At 41.7% G+C, this 27,887-nt stretch overlaps 1 protein-coding gene across 1 annotated transcript in view; it reads left to right on the top strand.

The window, feature by feature from the left end:
• The first annotated feature begins 4,994 nt into the window (after positions 1–4,994).
• The window catches only part of LOC120475728 (cadherin-7), a 54,770-nt gene continuing 31,877 nt past the window's right edge, over positions 4,995–27,887 (top strand). The window contains exons 1-3 of the mRNA XM_089125574.1: positions 4,995–5,340; positions 19,708–20,232; positions 26,184–26,478. Of these exons, the coding sequence (XP_088981700.1) occupies positions 20,011–20,232; positions 26,184–26,478 (517 nt within the window). The 5' untranslated portion in view covers positions 4,995–5,340; positions 19,708–20,010. The remainder of the gene's footprint in view (positions 5,341–19,707; positions 20,233–26,183; positions 26,479–27,887) is intronic.

Here is a 27,887-nt window from a genome sequence, read left to right as displayed (position 1 = left end):
TTGCACATGTGACATCACTAATCCCACAATATGAAAACGAGCTGTTTTTGGAGCGTGAGGAGGATATTTTAAGCTCTGAAACTTGCAGGGTGTTTTAATGGGTCAAAGATGTCATATATGTCAATATATGTTCTCTGGGTGATGGGCCTCTGGGAAGAAATCAGCTGGTCGTACATTTCCTCAGTGGGGCTCGGAGGACAAGACCTGCGACTCGGACCAGAGTTCCCACATGGGACCTGGCAGTGGTTCTCGAAGGGTTGGTTGAGGCCCGCTTCGAACCACTGGTGTTGGTTGAGGCTAAGAGTCGCTTAAGGTGGTCTTTCTCTTTGCCATTACTTCTCTCAATAGAGTAGGAGATCTCCAGGTGCAGTCCATATCTCGTCAGTGCCTGGAGTTTGCTCCTGGGAGAGTTCAGGTCATCTTACATCCTAGGTACATCCGCAGGTCGGGTTTTTTTCCAACCCGCGGGTCCCGCTTTTATGAAATTATTTGGCCCGCCCCAGTCCGCACCGAACCACTGTCTCTATTTTTACAACCCGCCCCGCCCCGCACCGCCACGACCGTTAAATAGACATAGTAGCTACTGGGCATTGTAATGTAAATGAAAACAGCCTTTATTTCAGCCTGAAAGTGCTTGAAAACATCGCCCTGTAACTGGCAACAACAGACGATTATGAATATGAACCATAAATCAGGTCATATTAATAAACATTTTCAGCTTTTACAAAGCAGCATTTGCATTCATCTAATATAATAGGCTAAAACATTTTTTTTTATTTCTTAGACCCCCCACAAATATGTCTTGGCTTTCGGCTGCTTAGTTGGAGAATATTCAACTATATTATTGATCTGCCTTACTTCAGGTGGACGATGACGCAATTTTCTTCTAGAAACAAACTTGTATTATTTTCATAATACCATTGTGAAGCTGCTTTGATAAATCTGTATTGTAAAAATCACTATATAAATAAATGTGACCTGACAATGAGAGGCAGGGACAGTTTTGCTTATTGAATATAGGATCATTCAAGGTCAGCAGCAAGACAATAGTTCACCCAAAAATGAAAATTATGCCATTTACTCACACTTATGTTGTTCCAAACATGTATGAGTTTATTTTTTGTTGAACACAAAAGAAGATATTTTAAAGAAAGTTGGTAATCAAACAGTTGACAGCAGCATTAACTACTTCAGCATTTTTTATTACACAGCACTTACAATAATGTTCACACACACACACACACACACACACACACACCGCTGCTACTCCTGATCTCTCCGGAGAGACGCGTCTCATCGCGCTCTTCCACGCGTCGCGCAGCGTCAACGCTCGACAGGACTGACTCGGACTCTCTGTGTCTCTCGGACTCTGTCGGCTTTCTTTCCTCGAGCTCGTCGCTTCCACACGATCATATCGAGGCAGGAACTTCAGTTTCTCTCTCATCAGGTCAGTGTTCACTTGTGTCTGTGAGTCAGGCTGACGGACATTTAAACAACATACAGAGATTATATGGCTTTAAACTGTCTTCTTATCACACGATCAGTAGACAGTAGCGATCAGACTCAGAGGTGTCCAGATGAGATTATGCTTTATTTATGGTTGCTTTATTTCACTGTTTCTCTGAGGTTTGATGCTATAGTTTATGTGAGAGGTTTAATAATGAGGATGTATTGGTTTCACAGTAGGCTATATTAAGATTACTTTTAATATTAAAATAAAATTATATATTGTTGTAAAATGTCTTAAATTATTAAGTCATTTACAAACAATCTGTAGGCTAGTTCATGAACATACAATATGAATATTAAAACATGCAAATTGTAACTATTTAAATGCAAACATTTTGTTATATCTTACTTTAAGAGACGGTCAGAAGTTATTATATATAAAAAAATATTGCCTTTTTAACCTTTTTTAGATAGTAAAAGCCTATTCAGATTTGGGCATACATTTTGCGCTACAATGACTTTGAAAACAACTTCCAAATAATAACAATATTAATAATAGTAATAAATAAAAAAAAGCTTGAGACTCAAATTGTAGATGCAATAATTTCCTAGTTTTTTTTATTTTATTTTATTTTTTATAAAAGTATATGCAGGTCTTTTGTCCGCTGGACCGACTCATCACATGAGCAAAATGAAGATATTTATTTCATATATATTATAATACATATTATATTGTTTGCTTAAAACCTTTTCTGCCAATAAAAGTATGATGCCCCTGAAAGGAACTGCATTAGTTGTAGGATTTTAGTTTTATTCATTAAGATCTTATTTGAAACATAGCCTAATGTGAATAATTCTAATGATTTTTTTGTATATGTGTTTAATATTGAATAAATTTGCAATATTCAACAGGGAAAACCAATCCAGTAATGAATACCGACAGTTTTTACTGCTTCAGATTTGTGTGGAAATCGTTATGTATTTAATTTTTCAGGATTCTTTAATTAATAAAACGTACAAAAGAATGATGAAGATTTAAATAAAAAAATACAATTATTATTATCCATAAAAAGATCAACAGAATAAATGGGTTAGTAAAATGACAGACAGACCCCTGTGAGGTTTTGGACGTGCTGACTGAAGGAGACGACTGTGGATCTTCAGGAACATCTTGATATTTTAGCTTCACTAACAACATAAAGAATATAATATCAGCATAAAGAAAAACAGAAAGAATGATGCCAAAAACTGAAGTATGACGAATGCTCTTGGAGAAACTCATAACTCTTTATCTTCTCTGTTCTTTATAGTCCTTTCAAATGCATTTATTGTGTCTCAGACTGAGTTATGCTCTATCTCTCTCTTAAATTCAAATGGCTTAATTGGCATGACTGTACACACACACACACACACACACACTTGGTCACTGCAGTGGTGGGCAGTATAGGGAAACACACTGAGGTCAGACACACACACACACATTACACATCTCTGTCTGTCCCTAATATCATCTTTATCTGCTCTGTCTCAGTCATGGCTGTAAAGGTCTTCATTAACTGAATGAATCGGTATATTTAGAGGTGTCTCTGGACTGTATTATGACGAGCGTCTCTGTCTCGATCTCTCGATCTCTGTCTTTGATCGGGACTCAGGATCCGTCTCTCACACTCTGGAGATATTCTCAATATTTGATTTCAGAGTTCGGTAGAATTGTAATTACGGTGTGTTTTAGTTTCCTGATCCCAGTGTTCCAGATGTGTATTTTTAGACTGTTTGATAATCTGGTTTATTCTGATGTGTGTGTGTGTGTGTGTGTGTGTGTGTGTGTGCAGGTGGTTAGTGTTAGAGTTAGTCGGGTTAGGAAGTCTCAGACCTGAGGGACTCTTTTTGGCGTTCAGTTCTTGGGTTTGTATGCTTTAAAATTGAGCGATTCTGTGGTTCTTTAATCTAGATGCATCCAGAATTTGAGGCATCTGTTTTGCATATTAATTAATGGAAATCTGCCTAATTTTGCCTTATTTGCATTATTGGGTGTTTTCCTTTGTAGTTTTTGGAGTTTGCAGATGTGTGTGTGCATGACATCATGACTTTTGCATAAACATACACGCCTCTTTCGAGTCAAGTGGCGTGTTATATCGACGCATTTTGAGCTATCCGCCTGTATCCGCGTCACCGCGTGTATGTCTACGCCATTAACGTCCGAGTGATTCCGCGTGTCTGTACACGCCGTCAAATGTCCGAGCGAAATGAAGCAAAATGTACATTTACATCTGCGGAGCGATATTTTTTTTCCTAGGATGGTAGGGGAAGACTCATAAATGCCATTAACCCCAGTGACGGGTAGGTTTAGGGACGGGGTTGAGGTAAGTCATATATTTATATACAGTAATAACGTTAAGTCAACCGCGTTCATAAACACGCTGAAAAGCGCGTTGATAGCACGCCAAAAATGGAAATATGAATTGCCGTGTCATACACACACTACTTCCTGAGATCAGTCTGGTGTGTGTAGGTCCTCTGCTGGATATCTGTCCCATTACATCTAGTGTAGCTCTGTTCACTGAGTGGACCCCCCGCCGTCTCTCTCTCTCTCTCTCTCTCTCTTTTCTCAAAATTGTTCCTAATGAAGAGGATGTATTATCTGAGTTTTTTATTTTTCCTATGTTAGATGATGTTTCAGGAATTTTTTTAAGCTCTGGAAAATCTCTATGTTTTAATTTTTTTTCAAGTACTGGTAAATCTTTTTATAAAGGTTGTGTTCTTGCTTTTAATAAAAAAGCGCTTAATGAGAGGGTTGATACACCATGGCGTAATGTTCTACAACTTGATGATGATAATAAACCAGAGTGGAGATCATTGTATAAGCCACCATTAGGTAAAAGAGTTGGGGACATACAATGGAGACTTTTACATGGTGCGATAGCAGTTAATGCTTTTATTTCAGTTTTAAATCCTGATGTTTCTGCAGAATGCCCTTTTTGTTCTAGTAGAGAGACTGTTTTTCATGCTTATATGGATTGTGTTAGACTACAAAGGTTGTTTTAGTTTATTACATAATTTATTTTATAGTTTTAATGAATCTTTTTCTATAGACGTATTTATTATTGGTTTTAGGTATGTTAGAAGAAATAGGTTTATTTGTCAGTGTTTAAATTTTCTTATAGGTCAAGCGAAGTTGGCAATTTATATGAGCAGAAAAAACAAGATAGAAGGGGGTGCTGATCAAGATATTAATATTATGTTTTTAGCCACTGTCAAATCCAGAATACTTATTGATTTTCCTTTTTATACTTCCATGAATGATGTTATTACATTTGAAGAGAAATGGTGCAAGAATGAGGCTTTGTGCTCTGTTATTGATGGACAAATATTTTTTTTCTCATCTACTAATATAGAATATAGAATGTAGAAATAAATGGAAAATTAGTAAATGGTCTTTTACTAATCTCTCTCTCTCTCTCTCTCTCTCTCTCTCTCTCTCTCTGAGTGTTTGGGTGCGTGTGAGAGTGTTCACGAGTAGAGGGTGAATGAAACATCAACTTTTCTGCTATTTTTGTTTTCTCTTTCTTTTAACTTATGGGGATTATTTAAAAGTGAGACCCTAGAAGGAAAAGAGCTTAATTTATTTATTTGGCGCTTGTCGCCGCGAGGATTGTTGACGGGGTTGAGATGGGATCTCGGCCTGAGGGCGGAGAAGCGCCACCAAGTTCGCTCCGTCATGGCGTCAGCTGTGAGGTTGAATCGAGTGTGGCGGTGGAGGAAGTTTTAGTATCAATTGGAGAACAAGTTGGATATGAGAACATTTCTTCGGCATCAAGAATGAATAGAGCTGTGGTGGTTTTCTTGAAGGAGGAGATTTTGGTTAACCGTCTAGTAAGCAGTGTAATTTCGGTAAGTGGACTTTTTGTATCTATTTCTCCGCTGGTGAACCCGACCCGAAAGGTAATCATTTCAAACGTGCCTCCTTTCATTCCTGATGATGAAATTGAGCGTGCACTTTTATTGTACGGGAAGTTCGCTAGTACGGTAAAAACTATTCCACTCGGATGCAAAAACACTGCGTTAAAACATGTTATGTCGTTCAGGAGACCGGTGGCAATGTTTCTGAAACAACCTGAATTGGAGAGGTGTCTTTTACAGTTTCACATGAAGGGAAGACATGGTCTATGCTAGCACAGGCAGTTTAAAGTGCTTCGAATGTGGAGATGTGGGACATAAAATGTCGAAATGTCCTCATAAGGCTGGTAGTAGTGGTGTTAATAATGTCGTCACTCCGGCCGAAGATTCAGAGGACAGTGAATCTAATTCTAATCGAGAGCAAACGATTCCTACTGTAATCCCTGTTGTGATTCACACTGTTGATTCAGAGGTAAGAAACGAATCCAACGCAGAGCAAATTATTCAAAATGAAATTAAAGAAAGTGATGGCGGTGTTGTTGCATCATGTGCTTAGGTAGATCATGGGAAAGGGACTTTTGACAATACTGTTGCACTTGAGGAAAGCCTTGGATCAGAATGTAAGGAAATTGAGGATGTTCAGATGAAAGAAGTGGCTACAATGGAGGTGAATGAGATGTTGAGTACTCAGTTGGTTGGGGAGGAGGAATTAAGGGATGAGGATACCCTTTCGGATATTTCTGAGATTGGTTCTCAAAATTTATACTATGGTCTGGGTGAATACTCGATTCTGATTGGCTGCAGAGTGTCCGTTAAAAAGTGATAGAGGACACCTAGTAAAGTAGTTCTGGTGAAACTGCCTGTTTACCATTCGAAATGAATAAATAAATGCGCTGCCTACAACGGCTGTGAGTAACCATAGCAACAGGCAGTCACATGCTCTATCATCTAACGTTAGATATTATAGCCTAATACAACAATGAGCGACTTCGTGCTATTTCTTTTAACATTTATGGAGACTATGGCAACTTTGACGACTGGTATGCTGCTGAAGAAAGAAAAAATGTAAATAAAACGGAGAAAATTACACCGCTGCTGCTCTGCTCCATTGAACTCTATTGGTAACGACGTAGCTAACTTGCGACCATAGTTGGATAACGATGCTTTCGGGAAACGCACCCCTGAATGAGACCCTGCAGGAGTTTTACGCAGCTGTCCAGACAACCAAGGCAGGAGAAGGCTGACGTTACAGCGTTTCAAGCCTAAAATCCTCTCTTTGATCTGATTAATTTATTGCCCTCTATAACGTTAAGCGCAAATCGCTGGAGATCAGAGCTAATTGTTTTTTTATTGTTGTTTGATTAATTGTTTTATGTGTAATAAAAAAAAAACTATGCCTACCTTTGTGTTTCATGAAAAAAAAAATGCATTTGTGAAACTGAAGGGATACGAGCTAAGCGGACTATATATCCGGTTGCTAAATAAACAGTCAGGCAGGCAAGGCAAGTTATTATTTGTAAAAACTAGATTTAGCCTAATTAAAATATAAACTAATGTTTTATTTGGCAAGTGACCATGGTATAAGCGGGTTAATGCCCTCCGAGGTGTCCATTGTCAGGTTTTAATGGACCTCGCCGTCGTCCATTAAAACCTGACAATGGACACCTCGTCGGGCATTAACCCTTACATAGAAGAGATGTACTCATTGGATGAGATCAATGTTTTTTTGGACACAACATTTGGTAAAGTAGAGGTGAAAGATTTTTTCCCAGATGTGGAAAAATTTGTTTTTTCTGTGAAAGTACTGCAGCGCACAGCGAGTTATGATGTATTGAGTAAACAAAAGAGGTTTAGATTAAAGAAACTTGTTACGAAATTGAGGAAAAATAAAGGGCCGTCTCTTTTTAAAAAATAGTGGCTAAAGTGCACTGGGTGACTCTTATGATGTGTTATTTTTCTCTTTTTCTGTCTCTGTCCACTTTATATTCTAACTCTTTTATGGACAACTTAAGGGTGGGCTCTTTAAATATAAACGGAGGAAGAGATAGGACAAAATTAGCAGTGATTTCTGAATTCTTAAATATAAATCAGGTTAATATTGTTTTTTTGCAAGAGACTCACTGTACTGTACTATTAATTCTGTAATTGATAGGAATGGTGAAGAGCCACATAGTCACTCTAGTAAATTTCTGTCTAATATAATGGGAAAATATGATTTAATGGATGTGTGGAGAAGAAGAAATATTGGTGTGAGACGGTATACATGGATTAAAGTTGCAGAAAATACGGTTAGTGGGGCTAGACTGGACAGGTTTTATTTGAGTAAGTTGGTGGAAAACAGGGTAATGAGTGCATTCATATTGCCAAATGGTTTTTCTGATCATCATTTGATCTTATTTGATTTTAATATAAAACAATGTTCAAGACCTAGGTATTATTGGCATTTTAATGAGAAAATGCTTAAAGATGTGTCCTTTTGTGATAGTTTTAAAATGTTTTGGGAGAAATGGAAAGAAAGGAAAAGTGATTTTGAAAACCTTAGTCAATGGTGGGATGTAGGCAAGGTGCAAATTAAAGAATTTTGTCAAAATGTTTCTGCTTGTAATATTACAAATGTGAAAAAAAACTATACAGAGCTTGCGAAAGGAAATTGAATGTTTGGAAGAGGACTTGACGAATAATGAAAGAGCACAGGACAATGGTATGCTTTTAAGCAAGAAAAAGAAAGAACTTGGAACTGTGTTACAAGAACAAGTGAAAGGGGCACTTATAAGATCGAGGATTTGTTCAATCAAAGACATGGATGCTCCAACTTCATATTTTTTTAACTTGGAAAAAAAGACAGTTCAATATAAACAGATGCATTATCTTCGTTGCCAAAATCGATATATAACAACAAATCCATCTGAAATGAGAAAGTTGGCGATGGACTTTTATTCTGTGTTGTACAGTGCAGAAGAATGTGATCCTGGTAGTGCAAAAGATTTACTAAACGATTTAACGCAGTTGGAGCAAAGAAAAAGTCAGTTGTAGTTTCTGTAGTGCTGAAGAAACGATAGAGCATTTGTTCTTACAATGTTTGAGGCTTGGAGGTCTTCTTGAGTTGCTTGATTCTTGGTTTCAGGGGATTGGTGAGGAGTTTTCCCATAAAGTTTTTATTGGGGGACTTAAATACAAAGTGCTCGATAGAGGTAAACTGTGTTTATTAAATTACCTCAAAGCTTGCAATATGGAAAACAAGAAAAAACAAAGAGTTGAAAGTTGGTTCAACAAATGTAGAAATGATGTTGAAGTGTATGGTAAAAGGAAGGATAAAAATAGAATTTTCATATTATAAGCTGATTAATGATGTTGAAAGGTTTTTAAGAATTTGGGGTATAAATGAGGTTTTGTGTGTTTTTGATGATGCAGATTTATTTTTTACTTTTTAGTATATGTTTTAAATTATTTGTTGTTGAGGTAAAAGGATACAGGTAACAATGGTGTTGTAAAATCCTGAATTTAATGTAACAATAAAGATCTGTCCAAAGGCACAGGTGCTGATTCTCCCTTTATAATACTGTGAAATATTGGAGGTAAACAGAAGCAATTGGATGAAACAGAAGCGATTGAACATAATCATCCAAAACAGAGAAAATTCAAGAAAAGACAAACATTGTATTGGAAAATAAAATTGGGGGACATGTGATAGAATTAGATGAACTCATAAATCATCTGAGCATAATAAGGATATACTGTAGTTACGCTTGTCAGAGCTTTTGCAGCACTTTGGAAAGCCAAGTTATAAATGTCAAATTCGGAGTGAAAAATATTTCCTCTTGATGTACCTAACCCATTCATAATGCATTACTAATTTCTAAAATAACGTTTTATCTAATCCCTGTTCTCTAATTTCAACTTCTTTGCTCTTCAAGGCCTGCCAATAAACTGTCCAAGCTGCTATATGGAGATTGAATGTTGATTTTTTTTCGGTCGCTGCATGGATAGTAGATGATAGGATATTAATAGACTATTAAGTGTGAAAAATGAGTTAAATATAACAGATAATAAAAGTATTTGCAGTCGAATTGCAAACAATGTTCTTTGAAACAGGCCTCCCAATTGCAAAAGCCATACTTATACATAAACATTTGTGACGATCGGCAGCTGTAGTCCCCTAAAGAGCCTCAGGAGGACACTCTTTCCCTGCTTATTATTTGCATCTTTTCTCTCATTCTCCATCTGGTCTCATTACCTTTGATTTTGTGCACCTGTGTTTGATTATCTTGGTGAGTGCACCTGTCTTAAGCCTGAGTGGTCTTTTGTCCATTGCTGAGTTTTGTAAGTGTCATACTGCATGCTGAGCGTTTTCCTAGTTCCTAGTTTCTTGTTTCTTAGTGTCATCAGTTTCACAGTTCCTGGACTCCCTGTCTGTATCTGGTTTTCCCGTTTGCCTTATCCCTGCATGGTATGTTTGCTGATCTGGACTGCTAACCTGGTTTTGACTTCAAAACTTAAAAACAGAACAAAACAAGAAAAAAAAAGGAGAAAAAAAAAAAATTTCTTTTGTGTAGTTTACCATAGATACAGTTGGTCTGGGAACGCCCCCGGGAACGCCCCGTCACGTGATGTGAATTTAGCCCGTGGGGGAAAAGATTGCCTTGGCGCTCATTGAAATACATGTGACAATCATGCCGAAGAGTTGCTGTGTCGTTTTCTGTACCACCACTAAACTAACAAAATATAAATTGAAGTTACATCTACATCGTTTCTAATAAACATACAGAACCGGATAGGAGGACAAAATGGTCAATTTAATCATAACGTATTAGATTACTGTGTGAGTAGAGATCCCTGTGTGATGTAGTACTAGTATATGTTTAACTTGTATTAGGCAGTGGGCCAGATTTGTCTGACGTTACATCCCTTACGAAAAAGAACTATAGTAATCCTATGGCTATACGTTTTCTATAGTAGTGTATAATACTTCTGTGATGTTCTGTAATACCTTTGTACTTCTAGGCTTTGTCCCAAAATACTATAGTATTCCTATAGGAATCATAGGATTATCGTTACTATAATATTTTGTCCTAAAATACTACAAGATTCCTATAGATGTCTTTCATAAGGGATGTCTCGTTCACATTAGCGTTATCAGCTGAAGGTTATCAGCTCAATACAGACTGTAGTCTATGAGAATTCGGATAACTGTCAGCAAAGTCCCTCTGCAACTTCGTAAGCTAGTAGCTTCTACTACTGATCACCGTTTTACAAAAGGATTAAAAGTTTGGAGTGAAGCATATACAATTGATAAGAGACAAGGTTTTATGCACTTATATTAACTTATACGCAAGTTGATAGAGTTATGGGCTTGTGTTGCCGGTTGCTTCCGCGATGTCTTACCTGGAGATTCATCCAGATAACAATAGTCTGGAAACGACACCTCTGGCCATTTGGTTGGGTCATTGACCCTGTGATAGAGTGCAATGCTCTGAAGGGATAATACTGGTCTGACAGTTTCTTTTGACAGAGCTCCGGTCAAGGAGAAGGGCACGGAGAAATTATTCCAGCAAACTTTTTAATTATTGAAGTTTGAGTATAGACATCGTTGTACAAACAGTAATATATGCATTTCTGTGTGTGTGGTCTATAAAAGAAACAAGAAAATAAAATAATATTAGTCACGATGTACAAAGTATGAATATGTACAAATGTATACAGTAATATCCAATATAATAATAAACATTGAATTAGAATTCTAAAACAAATCAGTTTAGTCAAATATAAATCGGAAAGAGCCATAAATAACTAGTATACAAGCGGATCAATGGCCAAACATACATTCCAAATGGATTCGGCGCTCCCCACTTCCCTCCAGTGGAAGCGAGCGCAACTGCACCCCACGCTCCCAGCACGCGAGGGGCCCGGAGCGGGAACCAGACTCCAAGCGCGTCCAAAGACGACACATCGGCCAAACACGATTCAACTGTCGGACCAAAGGACACAACAACTGAAATATAGCACTCAAGAACACAGCCAAAGCTGAAACAGCGCAAAGGAAACAATCTCCAGCCCGACATGTCCCACAACAGTCCCACAACACCCATCAACTACCGAAATACACACAAAGCATGCATGCAAGAGACCCAACAGGAAAAAAGACCACAGCAAACAACATCCAAACAAGTCCGATGGCAACACCTGCATCCCACCACTGAAAGAAACCTACCCCCACCCACACTACGCACACGAGGGCCACCATCCCACAGAATGCAGAGTCGGTAATAAGGAAATGACGCACACAGAACGGAAATTATATCACTACAGTTTCAAAATAAAAGACCCTCTGACATAGCCGCCCCCAAATTTAGCAATAAATTTGAATCCCCAAAGAAAGTCTACTTAGTTGGAGTCGTCTTCATCCTCCCAGGCTGGCAATCGCACAAGGCGCACAACTGGCCGTAGGTAAGTCTGTCCCTTGATCTTGACTTCAGCCGCCCTGACTCGTCCATCCAGGCCGGAACGGGTATTCACCACTCTCCCGATGGGCCACTGGGCTCTGGGTAGCTGCGAATCTACCACCATTACCACCTGGCCAGCAGTCAGATTATCTGTGTCCTTGTGCCACTTCGACCGCTTCTGAAGATCCGGGAGATGGCGACGGATGAAGTTGGACCAGAAATGGTCTGCCAGGATCTGGCTGTGGCGCCATCTTCTTCTGCCGAGAAGGTCGCTAGATGCATAGACAGCCTGTGGGAGTGATGCATCACGGCGTCCCATCAATAGCAGATTTGGTGTAACAGGATCCGGGTCTGCAGCATCGGATGAGATATACCCAAGCGGTTTAGCGTTGAGCATTCCCTCCACTTCAATTAGTACAGTTTGCAGCACAGGTTCGGCAACGGTGTGGTCCTGAAGGATGACTTGGAGAGCTGACTTAATCGACTTGATCTCTCGTTCCCACGTTCCTCCAAAGTGTGGAGACCCAGGGGGATTGAAACGGAACTCGATCTGCTGCTTGGCCAGCTGCTCTTGGAGAGGACCTTCTAAAGCGGTGAAGCTAGCTTGTAGCTCCGCGGCTCCACCTCTGAAATTGGTTCCTCTGTCTGACAGGATCTCAAATGGCTTGCCTCGACGGGCGATGAATCGGCGGAGAGCCATTAAGAAAGCATCAGTGTCTATGTTCTCCAGTAGGTCAAGATGTACACAACTCGTCGTCATGCACTTGAAAATCAGACCCCACCGCTTCTCAGTCCGCCGGCCAATCTTGACGTTGTAGGGACCGAAACAATCGACCCCAGTAGACCAGAAAGGTGGCTTGTATAAGCGAAGCCTGGCAGGGGGTAGGTCTGCCATCTGAGGTACCACTGGAGTAGCGCGCCATCTCTGACATTCAACACAGCCGTGTTGATGACGCTTAATAGACTCTCTTCCTCTGAGGATCCAATATCTTCTCCTCATCTCGGCAAAGACCCGCTCGGGACCAGGATGTAGCAGTTCACAGTCATATTTCTTAATGAGCAGCTGTGTAACATGAGATTTGGGATCAAGGATGATAGGATGTATCGCATCTGGGTCAAGATCTTCTGCCCTGCGTAGTCTACCTCCCACTCTCACTAGGCCAACAGATTCATCATACTCGGGAGCAAGCGTGAGCAGGCGACTCTGTCTCGAGATGGGCTTACCAGCAGCCAGAGCTTTCACCTCTTCAGGGAAGGACTCACTCTGAGATTGTCTGATGACATGTAGTTCTACTGTTTGGACATCAGCTGCTGTCATGGTAGGACTATTCTGGCCATCAGCCGCCCCGTGAAGGCTCTCACGGGTAGCCTTGATAAGACTGTCCCAATTGTCTATATCAGACATAAGGGTCGTGTTTGGAGAGCAGGTGGTGACTCCACAGAACAATGTCTTCCGAAGTTCTTCTTCGTCAGCTTCTTGGGCTTCTATTAACTGAAGCACTGGCCAGGAGTCTGGATGTTGTCGGAGAAATGGTGGACCTTGGCTCCACCGGTTCGGCTGGCTAAGCTCGAGCAAGGGTTTACCACGAGTAAGGTCGTCTGCTGGATTGTCAGTTGTGTTAATGTACCGCCAGGTCGAGCTTTCAGTGTGTTCTTGAATTTCCGCGACCCTAGTGCCGACAAAGACCTTGTAGCGACACGAGTCGGAATTGAGCCACGTCAAAACTGTCATCGAGTCAGTCCAGAGATTGACTTGTTGTGAAGGGATTGACAGTTCTGTCACAATGACTTTAGCCATCTGGGCTCCTGCTAAAGCAGCACACAGCTCAAGACGTGGTATAGACAGTTGTTTACGAGGGCTAACTCGTGACCGAGCCATCACAAAGGCAACATGCACTTCACCTTGATTGTCTTGGGTGCGGAGGTAAGCGACTGCCCCGTAGGCTCTTTCAGAGGCATCGCAGAAGATGTGTGCCTCAAGTCTGAGTGAACCAATGCTTGCTACTGATGGGACATAGCATCTGGGAATCTCCACTTGTGGAAGATGGACTAGTTCACTTTCCCATTGTCTCCAGATATCCAGCAGAGCCTCTGGTCTAATAGGTTCATCCCAACCAACTCCCACTCTCCACAGGTCTTGAATCAGGATCTTCGCTCGGGTAGTGAATGGAATCAAGTATCCTATGGGATCATATTGTGTTGCCAGCACCTTATAGACATTTCTCAGAGTTGACTGTGAATACTCTACTGGTCTGTGGCGGTACCCAAGACAATCGGTAAGGCAGTTCCATCGAAGGCCTAAAGCTGGCTCTTCAGGATCCTGTCGAGGTTGAGACAGCCACAACTCAGTGCTTGCCGCTCTCGCTTCCAAGGGAAGATGCTCAACAACTGTGGGAATGTTACTGGCCCACTGCCTGATGTCAAAGCCTCCAGCTGAGAGCAGTTTACGCATCCGGTCAACAATGTTCTTGGCTTCATCAGCATTAGTGACACTGGTCAAACAGTTGTCGACGTAGAAGGCAGTCTCCACAAGGTGCAAGATGTCCTCATAACCGCTGCTGTTATCCTTCACATGCCGCTGAAGGGCGTATATGGCACAGCAGGGGCTGCATGTCGTCCCGAATGGCAAAACCTGCCACTCATATACTGTTGGTTCCTCCTCCCTCTTCATACCTCTCCAGAGAAAACGGAGAAGGGGCTTATCTTCTGGTAACAGTCGAACTTGATGAAACATCGATTTGATGTCACCACTGATCGCCACACTGTGTTCTCGGAACCGGAGAAGTACACCGAGGAGAGTAGGACCTAAGGTCGGACCGGGCAACAGTTGACTATTGAGACTCTGGCCGTTGTGCTGGTAGGAACAGTTGTAGACAATCCTCGCCTTACCATTATGGTGAACAACGTGGTGTGGCAGATACCAGGACTCTGTGGAGCTGTCTACTGTGTCAGGAGGTAGAGGTTTGGCATAACCCAACTGTTCAAGCTTCTGGATTTCTTGACAGTAGGTATTAGCTAAAGCAGTGTCTTTGGCTAGACGACGTTCTATGCTCCGTAGCTGTGGGAGCAATGTATGCTTTGGAGCCCAGAGTTTAGGTCTAGCTTTGCGCCTCAGCAGTGGAGTGGCATACCTTGGTACTCCATCCACATCTACCTTGACAGTGCCCCGTTCTAGCAGTTCTAGGGCCTGCTGATCTTCTTTGGAGCGAATCACAGTCTTGGCGTTGGCATACGGGTTTACGTCAACTTCCCACAGTCGTTCAACGTGCCGCTGCAGCTCTGAATTAGGAGACATGGTGAAGTAACAGTGTGAATGCTCACCAATGAAGTTGAAGTTAGCGGGGCCTTGCAATGTCCAACCAAGAGCAGTACGCACAGCCACAGGGCTCCCAGGAGGACCTGCTCGGATCGGTTGTTTGGGAAGCAGCAGATGTGGGAAGTCAGAGCCTATCAGCAGGAGAGGTTGGACCTTGTCAACGTTCGGCAGAGGAAGACCTTGCAGGTGGGAGTATCTGCGCATGAGCAACTTGACAGGATAGCTATGCTCAGACAGGCTCAGCTCACCGGCTGTGAAGGCATGAAAGATGTTGTACCTTTCTTTGGGAGAATGAGCCGGGGAGATGTCAAACGAGACAGCAGCTCCTTGTAGATGGATCACCTCATGGCGGACAGTACGCAAATGCAAACTCTCAGGTTCTTTGTGTAAGTGGAGATGCTGGACTGCTGAGGGAAGGATGAGGGTTCTCTCTGATCCGTCGTCCAGGATAGCAAACCCTTCCAGAGAGTGCTCGGCATTGTACAGGCGCACCTGGACTAGCTTCAACATGACTTTATTCGGACGACTAGGACGGTCAACGTATATAGTGTTGGGAGCAGCACTGACCATTAACACTTTCTTAGCCTCTTGGGAACATACTTCGTGGAGCACGGTCAGGTGTTGCTGTTTGCACACTTGGCAAGGCTTTTTCAGAGTACATGCCTCAGGTTTGTGGTTTCTGCCACACCTCCAACAGCCTCTGTCCTTAATCCAGGTAGAAATCTCTGATGGAGTGAGCGTTTTGAATTTGGGGCATAAACTGAGGTAATGCTCACGGGCATCGCAGTACGGGCAGTAAGGCTTCATACTGGGTTTACTTTTAGGTGACTTTGGGCTACGAACAGGATCTGGAAGGGTTACCTTTGCTCGGCTCTCAGTGTTGTAAAACACATTGGATGAAGGACCCTGGGATTTCCTTTGGCCCTTAACTGGCTTAGGCTGGTCTTGGAACATCAGAGCTGCTCGAGATGAAATGCGCTTGGCTTGTGACTTTAACTGAAGCCAAACAGAGAAGTCTTCAAGTGTATAGGTCTGATCAGTGCCAGTCCTCAGGATGCCGCGGTTTATGCTGTACTCCACAAACCCATCTCGATAGTTAGTAGGCAATTTGCTGAGCAGCCTGTCGACATGGGAGCCGCATCGTAGTTCATAGCCATTTTCACCCTCAAGGGAGCGGAGCATGCCAACAAGACCTTGTACTGATAGAGCAAAGTTATCAAACGCCTCTGGATCTCCAGATCGTACGGGAGGTGAGTTTAAGATAGTACCAAGCTCACTCTGCACAAGCTGACGCGGTTGCCCATATTTATCTTGGAGAGCCTGGAGAGCTGAGGTGTATGGCTTTGGATCGTGCATGTAGGCTTGGGCTAGCTTATGAGCGCTTGGCAGTTTCAAATGGTCGAGGAGGACTTGATATTTGAACTGCTCTGTAAGGTGAGCATGTGTATTGAGCAGATTATCCAAAGCCATCTTGAGCAGGGCAAAGTCTGACTCTTTACCTGAGGTGAAGTGAGGTAGAGTAGGTCTAGGAAGGCCATAAGATGTAGCAACTAGAAGCTCCATGAGGTCTGTGCCTGGTGCTGCCCTGTAATCTAAAGGCGCTGTGCCCGGTCGTGCCAAAGATGGAACATTAGGGTAAGGATAGGACTGCGTGTTGGCAACTGATAGCACTGGTTGTAAAGGATTAACAGGTGGAGGCACATGTCGGATCTGGGCTTGGTTATAGACCATCTGTGGCTGGCGAAATCGGCCCATACTCTGTTCTACTGACAGTGGCGGAGCACGTGAAGTAACGGCACTCACAGCTGGTCTAGGAGCCGACTGTGACGCTGGGTTGATGATTTCAGGAGGAGGAGGGGGGAGCATCGTAATATACGTAGGCTGAGGTTGAGCGAGTATACTAGTAGTAGTATAAGCACTCACTTGTGGAGCAGGCTGGACTGATAGAGGACTGGTCGAGTCAGATAAACTAATGACTGCATTGGAGACTGGTGTGAGAACATGAATAGGAGTAGAATGGAGCAGTCCATGTACACTTGATGAGTCGAGTATAAGAGGCTGAGCTTCTGATGAGGACCTTGGGTTGTACTCACATTCACTAAGGGGCCTGGAAGAACGAGGACTTTCACTTCCTTCTTCCTTCAGGAAAGACGTGATTAGAGCTGCTTGCGCCAATTCCATCTCTTTCCCTTTCAGTCGCTGTCGAAGCATCTGATGCCTTGTGATAGCCTCTTTATTCTTGTATGCCATCTGCGCTTTCTCCTCCAGTCGACGTCTATGCCGGTCTTGTTCTCTGATAAGTTCCTCCTTCTCCTCTAGAGCATCTCTGGCTTCTTTGTCCAAAAGAGTACACTGCTCGTCCACTAGAGTCTGCTCCATAATCTGCCGCTGTGCTTCTGCTAATTCCATCCGCTTGACCTGTTCCTCCAACATGGCACTCTGTAGTGCGGATAGCCCTTCTGCAACGGACCTCTTAGTTGATAAGGCCTCACTGACTTGAGATCTCGTTCTGCTACGATGAGAAGATACTGAGGATCGACATGACTCAGCTCTTACCAACGGCCGTGAAGGTGGATGAAGGATCGGGATGTTGTGAGCTGGGATTGCTTCTCGGAATTCCCCAGCTTTGGAGGCAGGAGGTACTGTAACTCTCGGTCTGTACCCAACTTCAAAGTTTGCAAGGGATGCTGGTAACTGTATCTCCCGCTGGGGTCGAGAACGCACTGCTGGATCTGCAGATGGTTGTCCTGGCTCCATATTGTCTCCAGAAGGCTGTCAGATCCGGCTCGAAGGACCATGTGATAGAGTGCAATGCTCTGAAGGGATAATACTGGTCTGACAGTTTCTTTTGACAGAGCTCCGGTCAAGGAGAAGGGCACGGAGAAATTATTCCAGCAAACTTTTTAATTATTGAAGTTTGAGTATAGACATCGTTGTACAAACAGTAATATATGCATTTCTGTGTGTGTGGTCTATAAAAGAAACAAGAAAATAAAATAATATTAGTCACGATGTACAAAGTATGAATATGTACAAATGTATACAGTAATATCCAATATAATAATAAACATTGAATTAGAATTCTAAAACAAATCAGTTTAGTCAAATATAAATCGGAAAGAGCCATAAATAACTAGTATACAAGCGGATCAATGGCCAAACATACATTCCAAATGGATTCGGCGCTCCCCACTTCCCTCCAGTGGAAGCGAGCGCAACTGCACCCCACGCTCCCAGCACGCGAGGGGCCCGGAGCGGGAACCAGACTCCAAGCGCGTCCAAAGACGACACATCGGCCAAACACGATTCAACTGTCGGACCAAAGGACACAACAACTGAAATATAGCACTCAAGAACACAGCCAAAGCTGAAACAGCGCAAAGGAAACAATCTCCAGCCCGACATGTCCCACAACAGTCCCACAACACCCATCAACTACCGAAATACACACAAAGCATGCATGCAAGAGACCCAACAGGAAAAAAGACCACAGCAAACAACATCCAAACAAGTCCGATGGCAACACCTGCATCCCACCACTGAAAGAAACCTACCCCCACCCACACTACGCACACGAGGGCCACCATCCCACAGAATGCAGAGTCGGTAATAAGGAAATGACGCACACAGAACGGAAATTATATCACTACAGTTTCAAAATAAAAGACCCTCTGACAGACCCAGTTTTTAATTAAATAAGAGCAATCATAACCTCTAGAGGTTCAAAGGGAGTCTCAACCAGACCCTCGAGGAATATAGTGATACAGGATCTGGTGATACAGCAAGAGGTAGGGAAGGACCCGTCTCTTGCTCATCACACAGATCCATGCGGGAGCCCCACGATGATAATGTGGGTGAGGTCTGGAAATAGTTCAGACGAACACACAGCATTTTCACTGTGAACAGTTCACAATACTCGCACTCGCCAGAACCGTGTGCTCCTCCACCAAACAAACAAAGCAGTAATCCTGTGTGTCCAGCTCAGACCTAGGACAGGATCGTAGAGGAACACAACGCTTACCGTGCTGTTGACTCATTTCTCTTCTTTTTGGACTTTTTAAACTCTATTACTGTAAAAAACTTTCAGAGAAAAAGATTGAAAAATGAGAAGTTTCTGCGCACTGCCAGTTAAAAACTAACTCCTAACAAAGATCTGTAGTCATATATAGAGTGAGAGAGAGAGTTTTGACGCACACATGCACAGAGTGATCTGAAGAAAAAAGATCTTGACGATGCACTTGTGTCTAAAAGTCTATTAATAGCCTTGCGCTGCGGTTGCGCGCCAATGACGTAATCGACCGAGGCTTTATTACCTCAAGGTCAATTCTATTGATGTGTTTTCATACAATATTCACAGCTGGTCACAGGTGTGAATAGAAAACAAAAAATAGAATACATTTTTACATACATATTTTTTTTTTTTTACAATTTTGTGTGGGGGGAACACCCTAAAAAACATAGCAAGTCATACCCTCTGCTTTCAGCAACACCCTGCTAACCACCCAAACATGGCAGGGGGGATTTGCTGCAACAACTCTTCTTCAGAAAGTCTACAATAGTTGAAGGCATATCCTCACCCTTGTTTTATCTCTCTTTCTCTGACAGGCACCAGAAACTCCTCCTCAACCATCAGAAATTATATCACTGTAATCACTTCAGGGATTTTTAGGTTTTTGCACCAACAACTTTGGAAAATCCACAAACTGCAAGGGTTTGTCTCTTCATGATCTGCATTGGTGATATTTCAGAATTTTGTATTTTCGTTCAGTCTCTGATCCATCCCGTGTGCTGATCCTTCACTCCCGTGTGCTGATCCTTCACTCCCGTGTGCTGATCCTTCACTCCCGTGTGCTGATCCTTCACTCCCGTGTGCTGATCCTTCACTCCTGATTCTTCACATTGACCAAGATGAGTGTTTGTGGCCGTCTCGTGTGTTGTACCGTCTGGCTCCTCGCTGTTCAGAACATGAGCTGGTCTGCTGACACGACCCCTGACACGACCCCTGACCAACCCCACAAACAGCCCACACACACACGGGACGCCATGCAGAGACAGAAACGCAACTGGGTTTGGAATCAGTTCTTTGTGCTTGAGGAATACACTGGGACGGAGCCGCTGTATGTGGGCAAGGTAAGACCTCTTCACTTGTTCCTCACATGGAAGGATTGTTTTTACAGAAGTTTAGTGTTTAGACTCATGAATAAGTTCAGTCAAGTGCTATACAAACTTGTAGTGGTATTTTTTTATTCTCTCTGAGCTACACTAATGCAATATTTGCTGCATAATTGGTATTAATTTCAGTAGGGTATTACAGAGTAGACTTCACAACACACAGAGAACGGCGTAAATCTTACAATATTACATTCTTTTTGCCATTTTATTTCTGGAACCTTTTGCCGTTTAGTAAACTGAAACTTTTGAGTAAAATGATTGACAGCTGCCCAGACAGCAAACTGACATTGAATCAACGTGGAAACGACGTCTCTCATGACATTGAAACAACGTTGATTTTGCTCATCGAATTAACGTTGAACCAACGTCAGACGCGGCATTCTTCAAAGCTAAATGAAAATCGAAAATTGGTTTGCTTTCATAACGTTGAAACAACGTGTTGATTTCAAGTTGATTTTCCGTTACTTTTGAAAGAATGACGCGTCTGACGTTGGTTCAACGTTAATTCGATGAGCAAAACAATGTCAGATCAACGTTGTTTCGATGTCATGTTTCCATGTTGATTCAATGTCAGTTTGCTATCTGGGTGTTCACCACATGTTACCATGATGTCAAACGGTTGGGGGAAAAATCATTTCTTGCAGATTTTAAAGAGATAGCAATCAAATGTTGGTGGCTTTTGTTTTCAAATATAAATAAATTGGGTTTTTTAAAGGATGAGGCTTCGTCAGTGCTTCTTAAACTTGTCCTTGTTCCCAGTGCACATGTGTGTCCATCATCAAACACACCAGATTCACTCAACAGGGCATCAGTCGCGTCCGCAGGATCAGGGAGACACACAGAAAGTGGTGTGTTTTACTATTCGGGGTGTTTATTTAGGCTGTTCTTCTCATCTTCGCTACCTCTATTGAAACAGCTTTGCATCATGGACGTTTGCCATTGCCAGCAGTACCAACCATACTTGGCACATTTCATCATAGTGTAATACATGCATTGTTTGTTGATGTTGAATCACAAATGGAGAGCATGAATGCACTTTTACTTCAAAGTATTCTGAAGCAGAACACAAATGCTCGTAAGGGCATGTCTGTGACCTTTTCTCCTGTTTTCTTGTGAAATGATAGAGCTGAAAGTTGACAACTCAACCACTTCAGACTGAAACAGAACAAGAGACAAAAACTGAACACGAAAAAGAAGGAAGGTGAGAGAGTGGATATTTCCACAGGCGAATGTGTCATTTGCATTTATATGATTTTTCCACGCTGACGTCCCTTAGGCAAGCCTGTTAGCAATGGCATCATGCCAAAGACTGAGATTAGATGAAGCAGCAGATAGATATTTCCTGGATAAACGTATGTAATGACAACCCTCAGACAACTTCAGAGCATGCACACATTGTTCGAGGAACTGAGCTAAAGCTTGAGTTAATGTCTGAGAGGCACGGAGATCTGATGTGCGATTCGATTAACTGGATCTGGCATATCCCAAATGCAACAAAGAATGTATTCATGCATGTATGGATTTTGTTGGAGGAATTGATAAAATACTTATTAACGCTTTTGGGTTTGACTAATTTGGGAAAGGCTCTTATGTGTGGGAATACACTGAACCTGTCTTGAATCTGGGTTTGTTCATTGGTGGACTCGTATATTTAGCTCGATTTCACACAGAGACTTGCATATTATGCATACGAGGAAGCACTTGTGGCTTTATCTTTATCTCTATAGATCTTTATCTTTGTCTTTATCTCATCAAAATGTAGAGCAGCATGTTAAGGCTTTTAACTCCACTTCCGTAAAGATCTTTAATGATTTTGCTCCTCCGAGGAATAAACACATCCAAGCAAACATCCAAGTCAGTTCTTTGGTTAAATGATGATATCAGGAATGTCAATGGAAGAATGCTGTAATCTTATCAAAGTTTCAAAATTCTGTGAAAGCAGCAAGGACAAAAATATTTTTCTGAGTTAATTGCAAAGAAATGCTTTTTATTTATTACCACATCAATTAGCACACCTATGCTCTCAGCATGAGAGGAAGCCTATAGACACGTTCGACTCGAGTCCTCAACAGTTTCAGCATCCCTCCTTCACCCTGAGTCCTCACAGCCAGCAATCGGGAAAACTGTGGGATTGGGCTCGGACCTCTCCTCAGACAGCACACCAGACACACACACCATTACTCTATCTGGCTTATTTCAGATACACACACCATTACTCTATCTGGCTTATTTCAGATACACACACCATTACTCTATCTGGCTTATTTCAGATACACACACCATTACTCTATCTGGCTTATTTCCAGTGGTGGAATGTAACGAAGTACAAATACTTCGTTACTTTACTTAAGTACATTTTTCACGTATCTTTACTTTACTTAAGTACAATAAATAGAGCCTACTTTTTACTTTTACTTCGTTACATTTTGCAGCAATTATTCTACTTTCTACTCCACTACATTTCTACAGCTTCTGTTACATTTTCGTTACATTTTCTGATCAGTTTTTCCCCTGCCAAAACGTAATCTGACCGTCCGTTCGTTGCACGTTTGTCTCACCAGTGACGTTTGGTTGCCATAGATACAGTATATCAACCCGGTCACACTAAATGCGTCTCGCACGCAGTGTGTTTATCGAGCCCGTTCTCGCGTTGGTTTATCGTGCAACTCATACGCGAAAATTTGTTTTTACGTGCATAGGAAACACACCGTGTGTAATATATGTTTGGTTTGGTTAGGATTATGGCAAGCCAAGAGGTTCATAATTACACCATAAATGAATCTCGTTTACTGCCAAACATAGTTATTAACATAGTAAGGATAAGCATGATGTGTATATTGCCTAATTGCAAGCTTGTTTCAGAAATGGTGACATTTTTTTCCATCATTATTGAACATCATTATAGGAGTATATTAGGTTGAATGAGTTAGAATTAAATGTTTTATTAATCATTAGAAAATAGACATTAAGATAATAAATTGTGATGCAAGTACTTTTACTTTTAATACTTAAAGTACATTTAAAATAAAGTACTTTTTACTTTTTACTTAAGTATGGTTGTCATTGTGTTACTTCTACTTTTACTAAAGTAAATATTTATCTGGGTATTTGTACTTTTACTTAAGTACTGAGATTCAGTACTTCCTCCACCACTGCTTATTTCAGACACACACACCATTACTCTATCTGGCTTATTTCAGATACACACAACATTACTCTATCTGGCTTATTTGTAAATGTGAATTTGTGGAAACCCGGCAGTCCTAGTGTATGTTGAAGTTGGGCTTGAACACGGTCTCTAATGATGTTTGCCGCTTCACCCGATGGAGGGACATAAGCAACACTGATCACAGTGTTCCCAAACTCTCTGGGTAGATATTAAGGTCTCAAACTTAAACATAAAAGTTCAATGTCTGGATTAAATACTGTGGACTTTACTGTTGTATGGCTACACCATCGGCCAGATGTCACTGCCTTTGCTCTTCTCTGATGGACAGATCATTCTGTCTGAACTTGTTCCTCTTTCAGCGAGCTTGGCGTCTTCAGTCGAAGCCCAGCTTCAGTAAGATCCAGCATCCCGAGACTCAAAGCTGGCTCTAGCTTCTTGAATCCTTCTATTGCTCAGGATTATTGCAGGTAACGGGTTAGGGATAGATTTGCAGGATTATTGCAGGGAACGGAGGTTTGCATCTTGGTTTTAGAATTGAGTATGAAATACTACTTCTCATGCTTTAATCATTCAAATGGTTTCAATCCTATCGTCCAATCACAACCCTTTGATAGATAGGACTACGCTGAAATCGATGGGCGAATGTGTTCTCGGCAGCGGCTCCTAGAACCGCTTCCACGTCTGCTGTTTTAATTGGTGGTTTATTCATTAAATAAAAATAGCTCGTTTACAATTGAGGTTTCAATGTTTGCTTTTATCAAAAATCATTTAGTTCAGTATAAATCCATGTTCCAGTTCTATTTGATGTTTAAATGTGCAGATCATGATGTATTTGTAGTTCAGACTGTTTGACACTTTCTACTGATGTCAAAGTATACTTTAAGGATTCGATCACTTCTGGCTGTTTTAATTTAATTATTTAATTTAATTTAAGCAATGCCTATATTAATGGCTCTTTTTTACATCACAGATTTAGCATTTGTCTACACCTGACTCTCTTCTATAGTGTTTTCTCTGTGATGGTGTGATTGGTCTTCCCGCGCTCCAGAAGATCTATAATCAGAAGTGTATGAATCGGTTGTGACTTTGATGGGAAGCTGATTGGTCTGTGAGCGCTGAAGCTTGTCTTATCCTCAGCAAAGCTGTCTGAAGATATTTTCACATTTGCATTTGTAAAGGGCCGTCTGTAGATGGTTCAGAGCTACTGTCAGCGTATGATGCACATGGCTGACTGTGCCGAGCTGACAACCTGCCTCACCATCACTCACCTTCAGTCGGGTTTAGCACACAGCAAGAGCTTTCACTCAGACACATGGAAATGACCATGACCCTTTATTGACCATCTGATGGATATCACACTCAAAAAGGCCAAAAGCTCCAATCTGATTGGCTGATTTTCAACTCCCAAAAGTCAGTGCACCTGCTTGAATTGGTAAATTACAGTGATGAGTATGTTGGACATTAATGTAAGGAAACTCAGACCATCACTAGATTTCTCTCAGGAGAGTCAGAAAACATTCAAAGTAGGAATTCATCTCTGTAGTGGTTTTGAAATATTTCTAAATTACTTTGTCTTAGCTAGACAACATCTATTTAGCACATTTTATTTTATAGGGTTAGATGCATTTCTGAGCATAAATATACTCAACCTTCTGTTTTTTAGCTTTAATGTGGATATTGAAAGGATGCTTGTAAGGCAGTATTTGATGGACCCAAACAATGCAGATATTTGACTGTTTACTGAATGGAAGATGACACTGTCTTCCCCCAGGACAAGAAGAAGACATGATAGACCTGGTCGACTTTTCTTTTCTTGTTTTGGAAGGGGTACCAGGGGTTGCATATGTCGAGGAAGCGACACCGTTGTGTAATGCAGCCGTAGTTATTGAAGTCGTTGCGCACTTGTTCACGCAGACATCAGACGTCATCCGCTCGTTCACGTTCACTGTGCAGAAAGAGCGAGAACGGCAGTTCTTACGTCCGTTACTGTAGTGCTGTCACTCACTGTACTGTAAAGTCTCTCACCGGCGAACGACACAGGACAATAACGCTGTCTCTGCTCGTCTCGCTTCTGGTGTGTGTGTGTGTGTGTGTTCATGTGCTTTGGAGGAGGCGTGGCTTTTTGACTATTTACAGGGAGGGTGGGATCACATCCTTTTAATGCTAGCAGGCTAAATTTAGCATTTCCCAGATCACATCCTTCACTCATGGGAAAAAGCACATGGGAAAAAATTACGCAGTTTGAAAATCGTATAAAGTATCCAAACATACATAAAACAATCAAAATACTCATAAATATGAACAGAAAACACTCTTTACAAATTAATCTGTCTATTATGAGAAATCCCACAAGTAATTGTAAACCGTTCGAGATGAAACTTTTAGTGCAGAGCTTACACAGAAACGATTCGCCCACAGCAGATCTCTTTAACTCTGCTGAAGATCGCTCGACCACAGTAGCCTATAGCGCCACCAGCCTATAGGAAGAGGAATCCCATTATTGCAGGATTTAATTAAACAACTCTCAACCTATAATATTTAACCCGTCACACTAAGAAAACTTCAGAGGTGAAATTCGAAAAGTTGAAATAGTAATTTAGGTTTATTATAACTTCTCTGTAATAATTGATTGTACTGTTTTGTTGAAAAGCTGTAATACATTTATTGACATCTAATGTGATTAAACAGCTGTAGAGTGTGTTCTGGTAGTGTATAAGTGTGTGTGTGTGTGTTTGCACAGCTGCATTCAGATGTGGATAAGGGTGATGGAAGTGTCCGGTACGTGTTGAGCGGGGAAGGAGCGTCTTCAGTCTTCACGATCGATGAGGACACAGGAGACATCCATGCCACCAAACGCCTGGACCGAGAGGAACAGGGTTATTACACGCTGCGCGCTCAAGCCGTGGACCGCCACACTAGCCTCGCGCTGGAGGAAGAGTCGCAGTTCATCGTGAAGGTCCAGGACATCAACGACAACGAGCCCCAGTTCCTGGACGGGCCGTACGCCGCACGAGTGCCCGAGATGGCTCCTCTCGGTACGTCTAATCGAATCTTTGCTCGTCTTCAACAGCGTATGATTACTTTCTTAGAAGGATACCAATAAAAATACATTTAAAAATAGCCAAGAACTACCATTCAAAAGTTTGGGATTGTTATGATTATTTATAATGTTTTTAAAGCAAGTCTCGTCTGCTCTCGAAGACTGCATTTATTTCACACACAAGGGCTGTACAAAAAAACTTGTGTGTGTGTGTGTGTGTGTGTGTGTGTGTGGACACTGCTTCACTGATTCAGGATCTGACATTGCTAGTTTAAAAAAATGTCTAATGTCTAAATAGAAAACATCATGTTAGAACAAGGAGAGATGAAACGGGCTGTTTAGACCCCAACTAAAGAAACTGATGTACAGAATGAGATTATTACAAAACTCCTGTGAGTTAGGAGATGATCTGCTTTTTCTGTGTTCTCAATATTTTCTCGCCGATCGGTTGCATCCAGCCGCAGCCGATGTCGAACACACCTTGTGTGTGGATCAGTCACATGACAGGTGTATTCAGTGTGTGTGGATCAGTCACATGACTGCAATAACTCTGGTATTTGATATCAGTAATTAAAGGGGAATCTGAGGGGATGCAAGCCTAAAAAAACATTGTGAATTCAGTGTTTCGCTCATTTCCTAGACACAATAAACCACAGTCTCACAATGTGACTTTTGTGTTGATTCTTGTGTACAGAAAACAGAAACCAAACTAGTGATCGTAAGAAAATGAGATATAGTGATCATAACGGTCAAATTTCAGCTCTTGTTTGGGGGAGGAATATGAAAAAGTGTCATCTCCTAAAATTAGTGGAGCTTTATTTATTTTCATTACTGAGAGATGACAGTCGGCTGCCTCGAGCACAGAACTGATGGAAAACCACAGACATGCATTTCTAGTACACAGAAAATGAATGGAAACCTGAGAATGTGATCATTCACTGTAATGAAGATGGACAAATGAGGGATGACAGAGAGAGAGAGAGAGAGAGAGAGAGAGAGAGAGAGAGACGGAGAGAGATTAGACTTCAGCTGCATAGTGTGTGTGTGTGTGTGTGTGTGTGTGTGTGTGTGTGTGTGTGTGTGTGTGTGTGTGTGTGTGTGTGTGTGTGTGTGTGTGTTTGTGATTTACATGCAAGGCGGTGAATGTGTAAAAAAAAAGCTGTTGTTTGATTTCTTGTACATTCCTAAAGTTTGTTTTTATGATTTGCTTTTTGTAGTAATCAGGTTAAAAGCATCAGTACTCCCTCTGCAGCAATTCTGTGACTTTAATCACTTATTTCAGACAGACTAATATGTTTCATTAAGGCCGTATCAAAATGGAACAATACCTCATCTTTTCTCTGTGGCGTTTTCATACTGTTTTCTTCCATGTGAAATGTCTTTGACTTTGACCCATGCAATGTG

Source organism: Pimephales promelas, chromosome 22, assembly GCF_988280905.1.
Source record: "Pimephales promelas chromosome 22, fPimPro1.hap1.1, whole genome shotgun sequence".
NCBI classification, from domain to species: Eukaryota; Metazoa; Chordata; class Actinopteri; order Cypriniformes; family Leuciscidae; genus Pimephales; species Pimephales promelas.
Note: the sequence above shows the minus strand (reverse complement) of the source record. Positions and strands in the feature narration are given on the sequence as shown.